General features: G+C 41.3%; 1 protein-coding gene across 1 annotated transcript in view; it reads right to left on the reverse strand.

Annotated features, from left to right (window-relative positions):
- The window catches only part of LOC139752092 (uncharacterized), a 162,712-nt gene that overhangs the window by 12,634 nt on the left and 128,497 nt on the right, over positions 1-21,581 (reverse strand). The window contains exons 3-8 of the mRNA XM_071667954.1: positions 16,688-17,106; positions 16,141-16,263; positions 14,811-15,017; positions 11,795-11,943; positions 9,767-9,935; positions 3,826-3,956 (exon numbers count right to left, since the gene is read on the reverse strand). Coding sequence (XP_071524055.1) covers positions 3,826-3,956; positions 9,767-9,935; positions 11,795-11,943; positions 14,811-15,017; positions 16,141-16,263; positions 16,688-17,106 — 1,198 coding nt within the window. The remainder of the gene's footprint in view (positions 1-3,825; positions 3,957-9,766; positions 9,936-11,794; positions 11,944-14,810; positions 15,018-16,140; positions 16,264-16,687; positions 17,107-21,581) is intronic.

Here is a 21,581-nt window from a genome sequence, read left to right on the forward strand (position 1 = left end):
TTGGTACAATGATTTGTTACAAACTATTGTACCAGCAACGTCATCTGGTACGGTATTTTCGTAGAAGTCATTGTACCGTTGAAACTGACTGTTCGTGAAGACTTGAAGAGGAGAAGTGGCGTGTCGCAGCGTATGGTCAACACATCACAAGAATTGATGTTGACCGAATTGTCGAAGAACGCAAGAGAGAAATTGACTTTTTATGTTGACTCTCTTAGAGTCTACATGACTGAGATAAGACATTTCTTTCACATCGTTGCTCTCTTATAATTCTACTTCATTCATGTTCATTCCGCAAAGTAATGTGGTAAAGACATTCATTGTTCTTTACATTATTGATATATCCTCAACGAAGGGTATGAGTAACCATGTGATGATATATCCAGTTTCTACGTACTGTAACACACAAAAGAGACTTTTGGAGATGAGGTAGATTCCTTCTGTCCTCTGTTTTCTTGATAGTCACCGTAGGAAGCGAGCATTCCATTTTCTCTTGTGGCGTTGCTTATTTGTTTGGCGTCCACACGTGAACTGTTGCAGATTATTCTCTTCACTGAGCGGGTGGCCCCCTTGTGAACCACTCAGAACTGATGAGTAAGGATTCTTTCTTTGATGTATACAGCGTTTGTCTACATTGCCCAACTTGACAAGATCTTCCGTTTGTTGTAGCTAGAGTGAAAGCTTAATTTTCACCGGTTGGATGTCCTGACTCAATCCTATGTTACAGTCTTCCGTAACAAACGTGACTAATTGTCGAGATTTTGTAATATAACAGCACATGTGTACCTACCTCCGTAGGTACACATCCTTCTCCGTTTCCTTGTACAGACCATACTCCATTCTACCTTCAATGGTTTCACCGTACATTCCTCAAGACTTGAAGTATCATCTCTGTGATATACATGGACGCTCTGAGCAGCACTCCGAGTCTAAATAAAGTTAATCCAAGTCTTTCTAATGTCACGAAGACATAACTTTATTCCAGCAAACATGTGGTATATGGTATATGGTATATTCAAACATGTGGTATATGGTATATGGTATATTCAAACATGTGGTATATGGTATATTCAAGATATCTTTCACATCTCTTTCATTTCTCAGTGTCATCAACTCCCCGTTAACATCCACAGGTTAAATTGCGCTAAAAAAAGATTTATCGTTTATGTTAGATAGACTCGCAAACAGCTCCGGCAAATTTTCATGATTCCTGCCTGGGTTTCCCTTCCCCTTCTGGGAAAAGAATCCCAAATGAATTCTCTTTGATCAAACGTCACCACGGCCATTTTCCCTATTCACAAGGTTATTAACTGTCAACACGAAAGGGCTGGCGCTCCCACATTGCCGCGGCAACGCATTCTGTAACAAAACCGAGGTTTTCGCCTTTGATTCGAATTTCATTCAGACGCACACGACATCTTGTACCTCTCTGTCACCTTCCCTGATATCACAGATATTACTAGTTACTTCTGGTCTCCTCTCGTAGCTGCACCAGTTCAAGGAGAGCTTCTTGAGCCTGACACTCGGCGGTGAGGAGATGTGTTGGTACATGTAAGTTTACGTACTCTTGTGAATGTTTTCGTCCGGGGTCGCTAGAGCATTATCTGTATTTACGGAATGAACACGTCCACAGAGAGAGAGAGAGAGAGAGAGAGAGAGAGAGAGAGAGAGAGAGAGAGAGAGAGAGAGAGGAGAGAGAGAGAAACTGTTATAAAAGAACATAAACAATCGAGTAATCAATGGAGGATATTCCGTTTTCTTCTAAAAGCAAAATTTATGACGACACGCAGAGGAGGAGGATTTCATTGGTCGTCTTTGTAGTGGGAGGAACTCAACCCCGGGCGGAGGGAGACGTCAGGATACATTTGTACCTGAGACTCGAGGATGACGAGATGCCTATGCTTGCTGCAGCCGCCCAAGACATTAGAAATTGTCACCTCAATGATCTCCCTTTAACATCGCTCGCGAAGGAATACAACACTTTAATCTAAAAAAATAGAATTCATCCTTCCGTTTTCTTATAAGTAAGAAAATCTTTCAAGAAATTATGTCTATTTTTTCAGGAAAGAAATGTCATCTTTTAGATTTCGAAAGAAGGATGATGTAATGTCTCAAATTTGAAAGTCTATGTTTGGGGGAGCTGTGAGGCTTAGTGCAAGAAACCCACTTAATGCAATTGGTAAGAAGGTATAAAGAAGATTGAAAGAGGAACTGTATATAACATAACGGGCGATTTATATATGAAGGAACGTTACAATCCACTCCAGTATTTACACAGGCAAGAAAAGAAAAGATAAAAACAAGAGATGAAGGTGAATTTTAGATGATTCACTTTGATAGTTGTCCATCACTCATTAGGGATTTATTTTCATCTCTTCTGATGAATTAGTAAGCCTGTGTCTAGCGCTTCATATTGATTATCACCGACTGATTTAATGATAGCCTTCGTCTCTCCCATGCTGGCAGTGAGGAAGAATATTCCAGGCTAAGGTGTGGGAGCCACACAGGTCTTCGATATTCATAGTATTTCTTGCCTTCTAGCACATAGTCTGACAGTGAGTGCTGACCTGATCATAACCTTTATGAGTCTGAACCAGACTAAGGACTCTGATGGTGAACAGTTCTCCGATATAACAACCAGAGGTCATAGCATGAACTTGTGCAATGCACATGTAAAAGTTGTACTTTTATACTATGGTTCAAGAATGGTGGACGAGTGGGATAAACAGCATGAGGCTATGATAAATGCAGAGAGCATACACAAGCCTATAATGTTGCATGATTGTAAGGATGAATGGAGACATGGGACTCCCGCAGGTGTAGAACACCCTCCCCGTCCAGTACAAATCGGTAATTACACACACACACACACACACACACACACACACACACACACACACACACACCAGTCTTTCTATTCTGTTACGTTTGACGTGGGATTTCGAGTGAAACATCTAAGGGAATCTTAAAAATAAATCATATCGGCTGTGAATTTTATACTGATCCACATTTATAAGAGACGTAGAGGCAATATCACATAAAACAAGAAAAAAAAACGTTGCGGACTTAACGAAAACTCATTTGACATATAATCAGAAGTTTGGCTCAGCTGCACACATCAAATATGAAGAACTCGCTGCATTATTACTAAATCTGTCTCGTTATCTTTGAGGAGATGGTCAAAGAATTTCAGAAAATCAGTTCTGGGCATAAGACTTTAAGCAGAATGACATTATCTTCGGTTTTACTTTAATATACAACAAATATATATAGCTCACTTTACACTCTAACACTCGAAGTCAAATGAAAAATATTTCCACTGAACGTCTGACCTGAGAGGGTCAAACGATAGTACATAATACAACTCGAAGTCCTTCACAGGTTCAAAAGACGGCAGATATGAGCACTACTCAGCCATGCACAGAAGACCGATAAGCCAACAACAGAATGAGTAGATTTAGGCAGTTTAGTCTCTACGTCTGTCTGAATACGAGCAAGATCATTGTGATTCATGAGCGCCTTGGCATTCGTACATACACAACCACCGGAATAAGAAGGCAGTCATTTTTTCTTCAAATTCACCACAAAAAGGTTTACTGTTCACTGCATATGCAACTAAGATCGACATATTTCAACTTACACTGTGGCTTTAGTGTGATGACCTATAAAGGATTTTGTAGGTCAAACTCCCCTCAATAAGAATTTCTTTTCGTAAATACAACAGTTTCTCACGATTTATAGTCGAGTTGAAACGGACCTGATGTGAAACGAGGAATGAGATAGTTCGATCTGAAATGAAACGTACAATGAGACAGTTCGACTCACATTGTGACTCCAGGTGACCTTGTGGGGCGGCGGCTTGGCGATAGCGGAGCACTCGAAGTAGAGGTCATCTCCCTCCTTGATATTGGTGGCGTCCAGGGACCTCCCCAGAGAGACACTCACACGCGGGGCGTCTGAGGAAGAGACAAAGAAGGTCTTCTTATTCTACCAGTAAATCTAAAGACTCCAAAAACACTACAGAGGACAAATCGATTAAAACTTCATCCTCACTGGGTTCATAAAATAAAATCTTTACTTTAAATTACAGGAAATATTGTCTCTAGAGTCAAATGACCAAAGGAGACTTGGGTGTTTTGGGAATATTAAACTGGGAAAAAAGATGATGTTATAAGATGATGATGATGATGATGATAGGAAGCAACGATATTGCACATTAGATATTCAGTAACAACAAATCATGCTTGAAGACTTGGTGCGTTCAAATTTCTCCTGAATCAGTCTCTCGTGTTGCGTGGTATGGTTGATAGATTAGGTGCCTGGCTTAGACTGGGGTACACACACACACACACACACACACACACACAATATATATATATATATATATATATATATATATATATATATATATATATATATATATATATATATATACTTTCTGTTTACCGCGTTAGCGAGGTAGCGCCAGGAACAAACGAAGGAAGGCCGCATCCGCTCATATCCATTCTCTAACTGTCGTGTGTAATACACCGAAACCACTTCTCCCTATCCACAACCAGACCCCACAGACCTTTCCATGGTTTACCCCAGACACTTCACATGCCCTGGTTCATTCCACTGACAACACGTTGACCCCTGTATACCACATCGTTCCAATTCGCTCTATTCCTTGCCCGCCTTTCACCCTCCTGCGTGTTTATGACCCGAAGGCTCAAAACGTTTTACACCCTATCCTTCCATCTCCATTCGCTCTCCCCATTTTTCTTGTTCCCTCCACTTATGAAACGTATATCCTTTGTCAACGTTTCCTCACTCATTCTCTCTGTATGTCCAAAACTATTTCAGCACACCCACTTCAGCTCTCTCAACCACACTCTTTTGATTACCACACATCTCTTTGAATCTTTCATTACTTACTCGATCAAACCATGTCGCACCACATATTGCCCTTGAATATGTGATATCCAACACATACATCCTCATCCACGCAGCCTTATCTATAGCACATACCCCGCATTCAATTGCCTGTACTGTCTCATCTAATCCGAAGAACACAAACTACTGCAAATAGCAAGAGACCACTATGTATCCTGTCGAGGCAGTTTGTGACAGCGAGAGAGATAAGAAACATATAAATCATTCACTTGCCACACCAGACACCGAGACGTTGTATAGGGAACATTTGGTGGCTCCGTCCTCAACACAACCTATATCGTCAAGCGCAGTTTATTGTTGGAGACTTTCCTTGTTATTGCTTCTTTTATTGTCTGTATTACAGACAATAAAGCTGAAACCTCCTCGGAAATCTTTCGGAGGGATGTGACTGTCTCCCCTGCGATCTCTTCTACAATATATATATATATATATATATATATATATATATATATATATATATATATATATATATATATATATATACATATATATATATATATATATATATATATATATATATATATATATATATATATATGAAGGTAATATCGTACTCCAGTAGAGGTTCATACAATTTCATTTAACATGTTACTTCTCTATACATGTGACACAATATGTTTCGTGGAAACAATCCACCTTATATATATATATATATATATATATATATATATATATATATATATATATATATATATATATATATATATATCCCGAAGAGAAAAAGAAAACGCCAGATATTCTTAAAGCCTCTATTCTTCCATGGATGAATGTAATGAGTAGCACTTCTACTAATCCAGAGCAGATTTTTCCTTCCACAACGAAGCCACATTTTTCTCTGAGGCCCAACATCTACGTTGGGATCATTTGTATCACAATGTTCATTACATATAAAAGAATTCGATCTGGCCTCTTTGTATACGTCAGGGTCATTCGATAGACCTCAGAATCTTTACAAAAAAAAGAAGTTCAAACACTAAAACGCTGCGGTTTTCATTCACTCATAATCAAATAGTTTAGTTGCTATTTTCCAACAAAGTTTAGATCCATTCAAGCCTGAAAAACAGATGTTAGAGCGAACGCCGTAGGAGCTTCCTGAAAACAGGCCTGGGCTGGGCTGGTGACTGGCAAAAATATCCAATTCAAAAGTATTGAATTTGTGAATAGCTTTAAAAAAGAAAGAAAATGTATGATTAATGCCAGCGCTTTGAAGAATAAGCACAATGGTTCATGTCATTCAGGGAACTTATAATGAACGGGAGATACAGACGGGAATTTCTACCATGCTCCATCACCAGTTCACGAATATCGACTGCAAGAAACAAGGGAGTGTGTACATCTGGGTGTACATCTACACAAATACACAAGGGTATTAACCACATGCTAAAAAAAAAAGACAATATTATGTACTATTTCTGATTCTGGAAGGATTGTGATGTACGTTAATGCTACTGCCACGAGATGGTAATGGTGGTCACATGCTGAAGAACTTTTGAGGATATGAGAGTACCAAGAATCTCTCTCTCTCTCTCTCTCTCTCTCTCTCTCTCTCTCTCTCTCTCTCTTTGATATATTGTTGTTTGTACTTGATTTTTTGGTTGTTGTCTGTGGTATTTGTGTGTTTATTCGTGTTTATATGTTATGTGTGTGTGTGTGTGTGTGTGTGTGTGTGTGTGTGTGTGTGTGTGTGTGTGTTCCCGTATGTTTGCATGTTTTTGTGTGTATGACCCTTGGGCACGTAGATATGACCTTTGCACAAGTCGATACAACCCTTGAGCACGTCTGTCCCACCCCTGGGCAAGTGGGTATAACACTCAAACATGTCCATTCGACCCTTGAGCACGACAATGCGACCTTTGAGCACCAAATATATGACCGACGGGGTTTATGGTATGACCTTTGACCTTCTCCTTACGGGACATGTGAAAGGCCAGGCCCTCTTATCCAGTGGCAGCAACGAACGTCGCACTTCAAAGGTCTTCCTCTTGTGTGTTCTTAAGGTTAAGTACGACCTTGCCCTCCATTCGAGTGATAAAAGGATATATAAGGCAACATTCACATTCAAAATAAAGTCCACAGAACACACTTTACAGCCTAGACACACACACACACACACACACACACACACACACAGACGGCATTGTGTATAATTCACCCGTCACGCGAAGGTCAAGGATCCTATCAAGTAATTTTGGTATACCTAGATCAAGTATGATAAGCGGGTAATGGCCGGTACTTCATGGTAGACTCAATACTGCGAGGCAGAGGAACAGGGAGCTCATGTTCCATTCCCAGCAGGAGACGAAAAACTATCACCCTCCACACGGCTGGCTGGCAATACCCAGATTTTCCTACGTATCATGCACTGGGATGGCCAACAGTGCGTACTGAGGATATGGCAAGGGAACCTCAATGTATATGATGTATTATGAGCAAAGAATATTAAGCTCTAGTTCGAGTCATACGGAGTGATATATATATATATATATATATATATATATATATATATATATATATATATATATATATATATATATATATTTATTATCTTTTTTTTTTTATTAAACTTTGTCGCTGTCTCCCGCGTTTGCGAGGTAGCGCAATGTTCCTAACAAAACCCTGTTTTATGGACTCTACTTGTTCCTTGGGATTTTCTCGTCTCACCAATATCATTTTCATTTTCTAATTGTCAAGAATATTTTTCCGGTAAATATGAGATTATATCAGCATTATAAGAATTTCATATTTGTACTTAAAGGCTTGGATATTACTATGGCAGTGATATATGTAAATGAATTTAAAGGAAGTGAGGAGACTGGGTCAAATCACTGGCCTTCTCAGGCCATCTCTCTTCTTAAATGATTCGCTTTCTGCACGATCATTCGTACGATACGTGATAAACCATAAAAAATTACGAACAAGAATCAAATACAACGTGTTGAAACAACCTGTAAAATATTCATTGTATGAAATATCATAGTACAGTGTATGCTATACGTGGAACTAATCACATTAATCAGATAAAAGATATATCATTTAAAACCACTGATGATTTTTCATGTAGAGGGAATTGTTCAGTAGCGAGGTACGCAATTTGGCATGGTTGCATACGATAATGAGGCTGACAGAAATGAAATGACTTAATAACGCAGGAAAACGTAACCTAACCAAAAAGAGCGAACGCCAGAGGGAGATATTGCCCGATAAAGTACGATATCAATAATGTTACGATAATGTGCCATGCTCTTCGATAATTCGCACCGTATCACTCACCAGCGGATGCATTAAACCTCCATAATTGCCCTGGACGAAATTAATTAGATGCATACATAATTAAACCGAAAAATATGAACTGTTAGTCACGCTCTGAACGCGGTCGTTTGACCCATTAACCGGAGTCTGGTGGATTATATTGATCTGACCTTCGACTTGACCCAGTATGTACCAGGGTATAAAGGCGTAAATGCTGAGCTGGACGGACTGACTGACTCAGGGGTTTCGAGATGATATACACACCTGACCAGCGGTGTTAGCTCACTTTGACCTGACTGGGTCAGGTCATCCACCTTGCGCGTCACGTGATCTTTACTGGATAGGGGACAAAGAATACTTCCCACGTATTCCCTGCGTGTCGTAAAAGGCGACTAAAAGGGGAGGGAGCGGGGGGCTGGAAATCCTCCCCTCTCGTTTTTTTTTTTTTTTTTTTTTTTTCAATTTTCCAAAAGAAGGAACAGAGAAATGGGCCAGGTGAGGGTATTCCCTCAAAGGCCCAGTCCTCTGTTCTTAACGCTACCTCGCTAATGCGGGAAATGGCGAACAGTTTGAAAGAAAAGAAAGAAAAGGTGGCTTAGATTTAATCGGTTGATATCAACTTGATTCTGACGTTTCTTCGTAAGTTGGCCTTCGAATATGTGCTGTGGACTCATCGCTAGACCATTTCTATCGTCTTTGTTGTCATCTGCAGGAGCCGGGGGGGACCAACTTGCTTTTGTGAGTCTCAATTTTATTTCCGCGAATGAAACGTAATAACAGGAACATAAACACACAAAGGAAATAAGAAAAACTCAATTCTGGCTATTTTGAAATTGGTATATATATATATATATATATATATATATATATATATATATATATATATATATATATATATATATATATATATACATATATATATATATATATATATATATATATATATATATATATATATATATATATATATATATATATATATATACATATATATATATATATATACATATATATATATATATATATATATATATATATATATATATATATATATATATATATATATATATATATATATATTACCGGACTTTCCATGGTTACACCACGAACGAAAAGACGTCATCGGTGAGTCTATGGCATCCTCAATGGACACAAAAGAGCAAAGCTTCGTCAAAGAACTTGTTGCTTGTAAGGAGTCCATCATTTCCCTACTTCTGACTGCAGCGCAGCCACAAGTCTCCAAAAACCCCATAAAGTGTATGTATATTTTCTCAAAGTTCTCACTTTGATAGGTAGATAGATAAATTGATAGATGGATAAATTGATAGATGGATAAATAAATCGACAAAGTTATAAATGGAAAGTTCAACTCATTCATACTCTCGAAGGCGAGAGCGCTCAGGGACCCTCCCACACACACACACACACATTTTTTTTTTTTATAACGCGGGCATCAGATAATGAACGTTGCTCATGAAATCGATACCCTTGACCCGGTAGATAGTGGCAGACTCTTGACAACGTTGTCTAGGATCACCCTTCTACCCCCACTGAAGAAGAAGATCCTTTTAGTGGCACTCACAGTTGATGGAGAGGACAGTGGAGTGGCGGTGGTCGGCGGGCGGGTGGCGGTAAGTGATGTCTCCGATGATGGCAGGGTTGTGGGCGGAACATTCCAGCTGAGTCCCATCGTGACGCGGGTGAGGGGTGAACCGTACCATGGACACGCTCCTGTTGCCGTCGTCGGAGACCTACAAGAGGAGGAGGACAACGGCTGTCAGAAGTACAGTGGTGGGGTGACGTTCTAAGAAGATGATGATGCAAGGGGTTTGAAGAAAGAGAAGGTAGACATCATCGTTGTCGATCCACCTCAAACGTGGAATTTGCCCTCGTTCGGGACCTGAGCGTCAGAAAATACAAGTTGTTTACTGCTGATTATAACTGAGTTTATATGCATTTTTGGATTACTGTTGAGCGACAGGGCAAGACCAGTGATGCATAACGCATGCTCTCTCTCTCTCTCTCCCTCTCTCTTGCATCACTGGAAATTCGTCCACAAGTAAATAAATAATACAAGCGCAAGGCAAATGTTGACAGATTGTTGATATCTATGTGTATTTGAGTGCAAATAACTCTTAAGTATTTGGAATAATGTTCACAGAACTGTCCTTGTTTTACATTCATGTTCATAAAGTTTCGAAGTGTGAAAATGTGTTATCTTCCCGTGAAATATGCAAAAGACATCGTAAAGTGAGAGTGACCTGTGAGTTCACTCTCTCTCTCTCTCTCTCTTGCTGGTGCGTCTGAGGAGCACACACCTGAATCAATAACCTGTCCATGCCCTCCTGTGGGATCTGATCCGCCGAAACAAGGAAGGTGGCTCTTGAAACCCCTGAGCTGTCGTAACGTGAGGGTCCGGGATGTAAAGTTTGCTGTGGACACACTCCTGTTGCTTTCCTTATAAAACTCAACAAGAAAGACATATATATATACATATATATATATATATATATATATATATATATATATATATATATATATATATATATATATATGAAAGCTAAAAAGGCCGTCAAGATATCGTACCTGGAGTCAAAATAATGAATATTGACGTAAGCTTCGGTAGCATACTATAAACATCGCTATCACTCTGCTACTGCTCATGTCATTACGATAAACAAAGGTGTTAGATAGTGTAAAGGTAAAACTAAAGAGACATTGACATTAGAGATGATTAGAATATGAAATCAGATACCTCATAGTGTATGATATCACAACTCTGCACGGCTATACCTTATGTGTTTAGTACATTACTAGAATTTTAACCATTACCATTATTCGAGTGAAACATCTGTAATGTGGATAGATCAAAAGCAACATAACTTATTCATCTGTCATTCAAGTTGTGCAGTGCAAATGATATTAAGGAATGAATGTAAAATGATAACGTCTTCCTTCGACTATCCCACGTAGTCATTCTTAGGAGGCAAGAGCAGCCTTGAAGTGCCTTACATAGAATGAGCAATACAGGTCTTACCTGAGGGTGATGTACATTTAATAGATCCATAAACGAATGCAATCATTAAGTTGTAATATAGTTCAGCTAAGGAGTAATGCGGAGAAATCCAGCCACCAGAACTGTATTAAGCGAGAGACTCGGGGATGAGGGACGGAAGGAGAGAGATAGAAAGAGGAGAAAGGGATTCATCTGCTAAGGCTGGTTAGTAAGAGACGTCATTATCACTGTGGTGAAGAGGAGGGAGAAGACCATTGAACACGGAGGATGCAAATAGACCACGGATTCAAAGGAAGGGCTGGGCTGACGTATTGCGAAGGGGGCCGGTGAAATGCGTTAAAGGCGTGAAGATGTCGATACGTAAAGGGGAAGAGGGTCTAGTGACAGCTGAGGTGAGAGGAGGGGCTTACTACTAGGGGCCCAAATGACTGTGTGAAGGAGAAAGGAGGAGGCAGCAACGTACGGAAAGGGAGGATACTTTCGGATGTTTACAAGATGGTTACGATGGGTGCGCTACAGGTACGTGAGGGGAGAGGGTAGAGAAGCACTTACAGAATAAAGAAGATAGGTAGTAGCAAGAGGGGCGGTACTGACCCAGGGCTTCGTTGAAGGCAAGATTGTTCCAGCTAGCGTCCAGGTAACGTTGGGCGGCGGACTGGACCCCCACACGGTACACTTGACTTCGGCCTGCACGCCCGCCGACAGCACGCCCACCTCGTCCATCTCCACGGTCATCACATCCACTGGAGATAGGAAAAAAAAAAACACTTATGAGACTCAGCGATGAGGTGTTACCGGACTCCACCTGCATGAAGTAACACCGAAAGCGGTAAAAAAGTGACTTTTGGCGAGACTGTACAACTGGAAATACAGTCTCGTCAAAGAACTTCCCACTCTAAGGAATCCCACATTTCCCTGCTACTGTAAGTAGCGCAGAATTGGGTCGTAGGAGCCTCTAGAAGGACGTCCTAGGTAGCACCAGGACTATATCTTAGACAGAGGTCCTGAGCAAATCATATACAAACAAATGAAAAAAAAAAACAATTAAGCGAAATGAGTTAACACATCTTAACCCTTGTCTATACCGATTCTGAATCTATAAGACGAGCGAGATCGTACGATTCGTATGATGGAATCATTCCAGTGATGCCACAACCATTACGTCACTTATTAAAGTCATGAAGGACTTGTATGGATCTGTCTCGTTCTAACATCATAAGGGTCACGAGACTCTTTAGGGTCTGTGTTCTCATGACAACTACAGTGTAACCCAACCATCCATACAGTAGAATAAATCCATTTTATTTCGTATATTAGAACAAAACTGATACCCTAAACCATTCAAATTCAGCAGTTAGGATAAATGAAAACTAACTGCCAATTCATATAGGTTAATAGCAATGCATCTGACTAGCCTGAATGCAAGGTACAATATTGTGACAAATTGCACCATTCATCATGGTATTCTAAATCGGTTATCAAAGTTCTATCTAGTTCACCGGTTTCAAAAATAGAAGATTCCTCTTCGCGGATGAATACCACTGAATACTATCGATTTTAGGTGCACCCCCAAAAGCTTCCTCTCTGGCAATGGTAACTGAAGCAGGTAATGGCTTACTTTATGTTAACACATCCTAAATTAATGTTATTAATGTGGAAAGCAATTAAAACGTTTTGCTCTAACACTTTTGTCCTTAATGGGCGCACAACTAAAACACTGTACTCAGATTCAGCTGCATTAACGTCATTTTGTAATCTCTCTCTCTCTCTCTCTCTCTCTCTCTCTCTCTCTCTCTCTCTCTCTCTCTCTTATCTATCTATCTATCTATCTATCTATCTATTAGTAGTGCCACCAAGTGATCACCATTACAACCATATTTTCAAGCTGGCTAGACCAGCCAAACGTAGGTTGCTTGAAGTACATCAGCAAAAGAATTCATTCTTTACGTGTCGTCATGGCGCAAATAACATCTGAAATAATCTAGAATTGCTCTGAAAAGCTTGTCTTAGCTCTACCGTTCGTCGAAAGAGATTTGGAGGAAAAAGATCATGAAATATTACACAGGGATAACTTTATAAGCTCAAGGGGTGAAGGTATATTGCATTTCTCAACAACATATAAAGTGGTTTCACTTGACAAAGATGCCGTAAACTTAACCATTAGCCAGTGCAACATTACCAAGAATACGCGCCAGAGAATACATACATTCTAAGGAAGAGAAAAGTATTGCTGTATTTCCTCACAAACACACACACACACACACACACACACACACACACACACACACACACACAAGAGTGTAAAACTCTCTCCCCGTGCAGTACAGTTGGGTAATTACACACACACACACACACACACACACACACACACACACACACACACACACACACACACACACACATATGGACGCACCTTCTGTATTTTTACACCAAATATTTTGCTTGCTTGTCTAAAGTATTTGTCTGCTGACATGAAATTCTAAAGGAGAGTAAAAAATCTGGTATCGTTATCACAGCTGTTATCATCAGTCCTATCATCATCAACGATCTTGTTATCTTTGTGGTTTTCTTAATCTCTCTTATCAGTTTTGATATTTGGACACAAGGAAAGTATGGATATGATTAAGAATTTTCAGTCTGTTGATTACAGTGCCATATTTAGGTTCCCTTGAGGATTCAGAATGCATCCAAGCCAAAGATGAACAGATTTGCCTTCAGAGGAAGGTAAAGACACCGACGAGACGTGAACATTTAGGGAAACTGTGATATCAGATATTGACGACACCAAGCACTCACGACCTTTTTGATTGGTACGATATCCTGAGAGAGATCTCTGTGTCCTATACCATATTCCCTGAAACTGTGAGAAATTTTGAGGAACACATGAATGTTCCAATTGCCTTTTGAGAGACACAGACGCTATGCTAGAGGCGCTTGCATTACTAAGGGCACGTGTAGACACAATCGTTGTTTCACATAACTTTCCTTTATATTTCAATGGTATGTTAAGGCAAAACCTTACGAGACGTATACTTAGTGTTGCATATTTGCTGTGCCAGACTCGCCAAATGCTCTGGAATAGATGTTTTATTAAAAGTCTCTGCTTCTAACCCTTAGTATAATCAATGCAAGAAAATTACGCAATTAATGCGAATCATCATTTTGCATGTTGAATTCATAGTCCATGACAGAAAGACACACACTTTGCACTGACTTGTATAATACCATATGATACAACATACACACACATTGCTCTTCTTGCTACAAGACATATTACTCTACCTTAGCCAGATATTCACACTGTTCGACTTACAGCCAGACATAGACATTGGTCGACCTACAACCAGACGCCAGCGAGTTAGACGACCACACACCATGACAAGTTAATGTGTGACACACACACACACACACACACACACACACACACACACACACACACATACACACACACTGCCAAGCGAACAGTCTCGCTGATATGGAGCTTTTAAAACAAACCACCTCACCCCCACCCAAAAAGGCCAATCCAGATAATACTACCTTACCCTTAAATTAAGCGGAAGAGAAAAGAGAAAAAGAATTCGGAACACTCGACAATTGTCCACTGACTTACGCGCCATCTGGAGGCGGACGGTGGCAGCGATAGGTCGTGTGAGGTTGGAGTTGGCGGCCACACAGGTGTATCGCCGGCGGTGATGGCCTCTCGTCAAGTGTACCAGATTCAAGGTGTTCTCCACGGCCTCGTTCAGCGCATCAGTGGCGTAGGAATCGTCCACCTGCGTGTCCTCTTCGAACCACACCACTCTCGGAGGAGGCCAAGCTGTTGGGGAGGCCACCATAGAGCTCTTTAGAGGTCGTATAAAGAGAGAGAGAGAATCATCCGGGGCGAGATTGGCCCTGAGGAACATTTTGAGGAGGTTAGTAAAGTCTAGGGACAGATCCTAAACTTTCAAGTAGCCAGTGACGTATTTTGGAGGAAGGTGGTTTGAGTGATCGACTAAACCAAGGCTCAAGAGGGGAAGGGTAATCCACAGCGGGAGATCATTAGGTAAATTACGAAAGGAGTTTAGAGAAACATTCTACGCTAAATCAAACTCTAAGTTAACGTAGATGAGTTATCTTGGTATGGTATCTAGGAGAAACCATGGGAGACTGGATTTGAAAGATTATGCTAGACAAGTCATAGACACAAATGATAACACAGATGGGCGTCATGGAGAGGCATACGATAAAGACTTGATAACGATTACACAAGGGAGGCAACGTAGAGCATTATACAAGATGTCATCTGTAGACCTATATTAGATTACGTGATCACAATGATGTGATCATACAGGAGGGGGGAAAAAGTCTGAGACTTACGATGCAATAGTTTCTGTTGTAAAATCCTAATGTTCGTCTATGCTAAAATCTCCATGAAGGGTTGGGTAAGTGGAAGAACTCTAAGGAATCATGATATATCATGGGTATTCCACTGCTACCACACTTTTTGCTCCTGTGGCACCTCGTCATCAGCCAGGCCTCCAAAGCTGCCTACCATATTCGTCGAGGACGTGGCTTAGGTGTCAAAGTCACCGTGACATTCCAGAACTCATGCTGGGAACATAGCGGGGAGAGCTAGTGTACACAGACCCCCGTCACGTAACATGTGTAAACTTGGACTACGGCAGATCCCAAACGCTACGGCCATAACATGCACAAACACATAAGTGCACATACACACAAAAAAAAACAACATACATGGATATAGACCCTTCCTGAAATACAGGCTTCAGAGAATAGTCTCATTTTATTTTCAAATGTTACGATTGTAGTAACAACCCCATTTGAAAACAATGGTCCATTACAGATGAAAAGGCAAATTTGGTGTTGTGGTCGTGGTGTGACCAGGCGGGATGGTGAGATTCTAGCTGTCTGGTACCTTCTCGGATTTTCAGACTTACCATCTCGCGTGTAGCAGATCAGTCCTGGCGAGTCGCCCTCACGGAAGGGTCCCACCTGCCCGTCGATATCGCTGTCGCCTCGGTCACCCATCCACCACCTCACGCCGACTCGAAGTGGAGGCACTGGGGAAGACGTGGGTAAATCGATGAGAGAAACCTTGGAGGTCTATGGGTCTGTGAAATACTGGGTAAATCATGGATTAGAATGCTTCGAGATGGTGTTAAGACTATGCTTAGGTGTTGAAAGAAGACCTCGAGTTTGAATACAGAGCCTTATATCTTTTTTTTCTGTCCTTTACACACAAATCTGCTGAAGCTCTTACGTTCATGTACCAACAACGCCAAATACTCTGGCGGAGTGAGTCCAGTCCATCATTAGTCAGGCCTTCGCAGCCTGTTGGTCTATGTGTCATAACTGCCACGGCCTCGGTCCAGGATATGATGCGAGACAAACTTGTCCAAGCCTCTGGTAAACTCCCCACACACTCTACCTCTAATGAACTCTCTGTAACATACAATAACCAAGTGTTATGTTTTAACAACTCACCCACAACTGTGAGGTTCACTCGGTTGTTACGCGTGGGTGACAGGAGGAAGTCAACGCGACAGCGGTAGATGGCAGAGTCGTTGAGTTCCACGTCGCGAACCACCAAGCCGAAGACTTCCTCTTCCACATCGTCTTCCTCCATGTTACTGGAACCTCCAGCGAGGTCTTTTCCAAGGGTGCTGATGTCCTCGATCCTGTTGTCGAACAGCTTGAAATTCGCATTCCCGGTGATGTAAGTGGGCGTGCCCTCCCCGTAGTCTGGGTCAACCACGCGTGTCCTGAAGTCCTGCCCGACGGACACGCCCTCAGCCACGCCCAAGTCGACGTCAGCCATGTGTAGGTATGCCCTCCGTGCCGTGGAGGCTGTGTTGTCGCGCCATACCTGAGGCCGTCCACCTGCCTGTTCCCGGTAGTCAACACTATGGGAGGAACAAGGGGTCAAGGATTAGTAGGGCGAGAGAGAGAGAGAGAGAGAGAGAGAGAGAGGAGGAGAGAGAGAGAGAGAGAGAGAGAGAGAGAGAGAGAGAGAGAGAGAGAGAGAGAGAGAGAGAGAAGCAACTCGCTGTCTCTAAAATGACATAATGCTATGAAGTATAGATCTTTGTGAGCAACTGACCGCCGTTCATCATGCGCTGACAACAAAAACGGGAGCAATAATAACAGTTATCCTTTATGTCAGTTATAAATGGATACGAATGGCACTCCGCGCCGATAAGGGAGAGAACGTCGCTCTGTGTACACAATACGAAACATTGTAAAGAAAGGGATATTAGTAGTGTTCTACAAAGTGGACGTCATTCATCGTTCTTTGCATCTTGGCTCTCCCTGCGATTTTTCTTTTCATTTCTGGTTTAATATAACAACGAGTTTGTTTTTCATCTGAACACTACACTGGAAGGTATAAACCATCGTTTTATTTCAGTTGAATTTGTTGTTTCAGTATATAAAGTCCTACACACTCTTGTATAATCCTTTGAAAGTAGAATGAAGCAGGATCTTGGGGGAGAAGTTGATGCAAAGGGAACGAAGTTCTACACCAGCATGATATGATACAAGGGTTCTAGTCCCATGGCCAGAGAGGGTTTTCCACGCTGTCATGTTGCTGAAGGGTAAGACCTCTCTTGTGCTACCGCCCCTGTAAAGCAAGCTGTCTAACTGGATAGATTTTTACCTTGGCAAGACGAGAGGTGGTGTATAACACGTTACTATGTAGCTTCCGAGTTGTATCATACCTTTTACCTCGCCCTATCTTACTCCCTACGAGAACGCGAATACAATAGATATGAGGTTAAAGCTTTGGTTCTGTCAAGACACTACAGTAACCTCGATACAGTTATTTATTTGCTTCCCTGTTCCAATGGGTCCTTTCCCTTGCAACCAACACTCTCAGCAAGACCAGGCAGCAAGTTCCTAATCGATGTTTAAAGTCTAGCTCTCCTCTGAGACCAAGCTGGTTCTTCCTCACTAGTCGTGGACGCCTACTTCAGTGATTACATAAGTCAATAGGTATTTGGTTTTCTATAAGTAAAGGGGAGAATCAACCCAGATAATTTCAGCTGCTCCTCAACATTAAGAATAATGTTACTTGCGTGAATTTATCCCTGAAGTGAGCTACGTAGGAACTCACCTTTAAATTCAGATTAGAGTTAGCGTACCCCTAAAATCATCTTACTTTTTGCTACACCGAACGAACATAGGCCCCCCTTCCTACAGCTGTCTACTACACCTGCCTTCCTGCTTATCTACCTCAACTTCCTGCAGGTACCTCATCATTCGCCTTCCATCACGACTAAGGTCTTCGATCCTTTCCGCAACAACGAAGAAGCGCTTCGTTATCCACAGGTCATCACATATACAGTTATCGTTGTTGCCTTTCAATCCCTCTGTCCTCTTGCCTTCCAATCCCACTGTCCAATCCCCCTCTTGACCTGCTCTTTTCCTCCCCCTCCACACCCGCCAGTAAACGGTCATGCGTCCATCTCCTACAGTTCACAACCAAGGGAAACTGACGATTTTGTTATGCTGATCCACCCTCATCCACCAACACGCTCATCATTCGCCATAAATCACTTGAAATTAATACCTTACCTTCTTGCTTTTTTCCCCTCCTCCCCCTCATACCTCCACCACTATCTCTTTTCCTCATCCAGTCACTGTGTCCTTCCCACCAATAAAGTCGGTGTCACCAGGGTGCTGAGTTATCGTTCTCCGCGACACTAATCGATCACTGCGACATACCCAGTAGGAAAACAGGAAATTCAACTCAGCGCCACATTAACTTGATATTTCACCGGGGAAGCCAAGCCAGGATTTCTTTTTTTTTCATTTTTTGTGAAGGGTCTTTTTAACGCTGCTTGGCTTCTCTCTCCGACAGTGAACAGAGTTCGCTTGAACTTTAACATTTTACCTCCGTGTCAGGCGTAAAAGAAAGTCTGTGTTTGATATATGTTCTTCGGCTTTTTTCTGATTATATTTCGTGCTAGGTATCTAAGAACATTACAATTCCAGTGTATAACCTTTCTGAGACTAGATATTCCCTTCTTTCCTGTTTTAAATTGAAGTGTAGTTAAATTTTGATTTATATAGAACACTAGACGAATTAAAGAAGTTGCTGAGGAGTACTGGACTTTACTGGAGTCCTTTGAAGTGAAGGAGCAATATCTGATGGGCAGACTCATCAGCTTAAAACCAAATGGGAACAAAGAAAAGCAAATCTATTCTTCTCATCAGCAAACATCAATTCTTTGAACTGTCTTAGGTGTCTTGCTCAGTCCTGGAAACCAGACCTGTGTTATTCTTATACATTCAAACTTCGTCATATATTTTCTGCAAGTCTTCTATTTACTGAGTACATGAGTACTTTGAATACCCATAGAGATGACACTGCCTGCTTTATACCTCCCTCACCTCTGATACCTTAACTGTCAGTACATCCTACAGTAGTTTCCTAAGAACCTGCCCATTTGAACAACGAATTTCCTTCGTGATTCGTGTTAGCCACTCACAACTCTGCCATTCTTAATCCCTCATTCGCCACTGACCACCAACAGACCACTATGTCGCTCATTCTTGTTACAATACCCATTAGCTACAAGCCAGCTTTCATCTAGCCCCTTGAACTCGAGCCATCACTTAAGCATATACTATCTTGCTGCCACATCGATTGCTCATACTCCTGTTGTTACCTTCTCCATTAACTATACCAATGCTAGGTTGCCTATTGACTAGTGTCATATGAGCCACCTAGAACACTGTATGTCTTCTTCAACAGATATATCCTTTTTCTCAGTACTTACACCTCTGCCTACACTGTTCATCTTGCCTGAATAACCACCATTCATATATTCCTTTCTAGTTTACTCAACCATCTTTTCACTTACCAGCTTTGCTCACTGCCTACATCCCTATGCACATGACACCATCCTTCACTCACTCCTCTTTATGCTCTACCTACCACCTACACGCAAGATATCTTACTCACCACCTACACCCCTGGTGACTTTACCCATCATTTACTTCCCTGTTTGCTCTACCCACCTCCTACTCCCATTCCAGCATATCCACCCTTCACTCCTATTCCAGCATACTCACCTAGTACTCCATAAGTACCTCTTGCTTATCCAGTGCCTTTAGAAACACCTCAGTTCCCGCCAAAGGAGTATGACACACGTTCCTACTTTCACAGAGATTAATACAAAAGGCAGCGTGATGAAACGAACAAGTGGGAGGGTACGACAAGAAAGGATGCTACCAAGCGATGGCTGTACGTATTACGGAGGTGCCACAAAGAATGCAGAGATAAGGAGATTCTAGCAGGAACAGTTTTCGTGGGGGATTAGAGGAATGATGAGAGAGAGAGAGAGAGAGAGAGAGAGAGAGAGAGAGAGAGAGAGAGAGAGAGAGAGAGAGAGAGAGAGAGAGAGAGAGAGAGAGAGAGAATCCCCAGCTGGTTATATGAAACGCAGTTGAAACATAAACAAAGATCTGTGTTCAACCTCACACCTGCAGGCTATATCATCTACAGACATCACTCATATAACACAGCTATCCCTTCAGATATATATATCAGCCCGTTTTTAATGGACATTGTCTTGGGAAACAGTAACACCGTCTGAACTCCACTTCTCTACTGCATAGTTTTCCAAGGAAACAATTCCCCAGTTGTCTAAAGAAGCCATTATCTATATATATAATGAGTTTCCATAGAAATCTCGACCATTTTCTCTGCCCAATCAGCCTCCCTATTCTCTTCATAGGTCAGTGAAAACTTCACGTTTTCCTTCCATCCCTAACGTCCATAGCCTCTCTTCACTCGTTCGTTCGTCGACTTTTCCAGGAAATTTTTTTCTTGCATCTTTTAAAAAATATCTAACCGGAGTCTGAAACTATTTCCTTGTGTCTGAGGTGTTTCGATGGAATGAATAACACAATATGTTAACACTTTTTCTCATCTTTCTTTATCATCATATTTGCTTCTTCCCCTTATTCAAACACTGTGTCAGATTCTTCCCCAATGCATCAGTGTCAATGCATTTCTCTACGCCCCCAGCTGTCCATGACCCCAAACGCAACGCTCAGAATAGTTGCAAAAAAGTTCTACATTCTGATCTGATTATTGCATGCATGGAATCGTCGCCAGCTTGCACCAAGAAGCAAGAATATGAGAAAAGAATAAAACTTTCCCGTCTAAGTCTACACAAGACTCTGTGCAGCTACAGGGAAACCGTAAAAAATGATAAAAGATTGTGAAAAATTAATATTACAGGCAAACAGGATATAATAGTGTCTGCCAAACAGGATATAATAGTGTCTGCTTGTATCTGAATGCTGGTACTTAATCAACTGACTTGAATATATGTATATTATACAACATCCCTCGTGTAGAATTCCTCCG

The sequence above is a fragment of the Panulirus ornatus genome, chromosome 12, assembly GCF_036320965.1.
Source record: "Panulirus ornatus isolate Po-2019 chromosome 12, ASM3632096v1, whole genome shotgun sequence".
Classification (NCBI taxonomy): domain Eukaryota; kingdom Metazoa; phylum Arthropoda; class Malacostraca; order Decapoda; family Palinuridae; genus Panulirus; species Panulirus ornatus.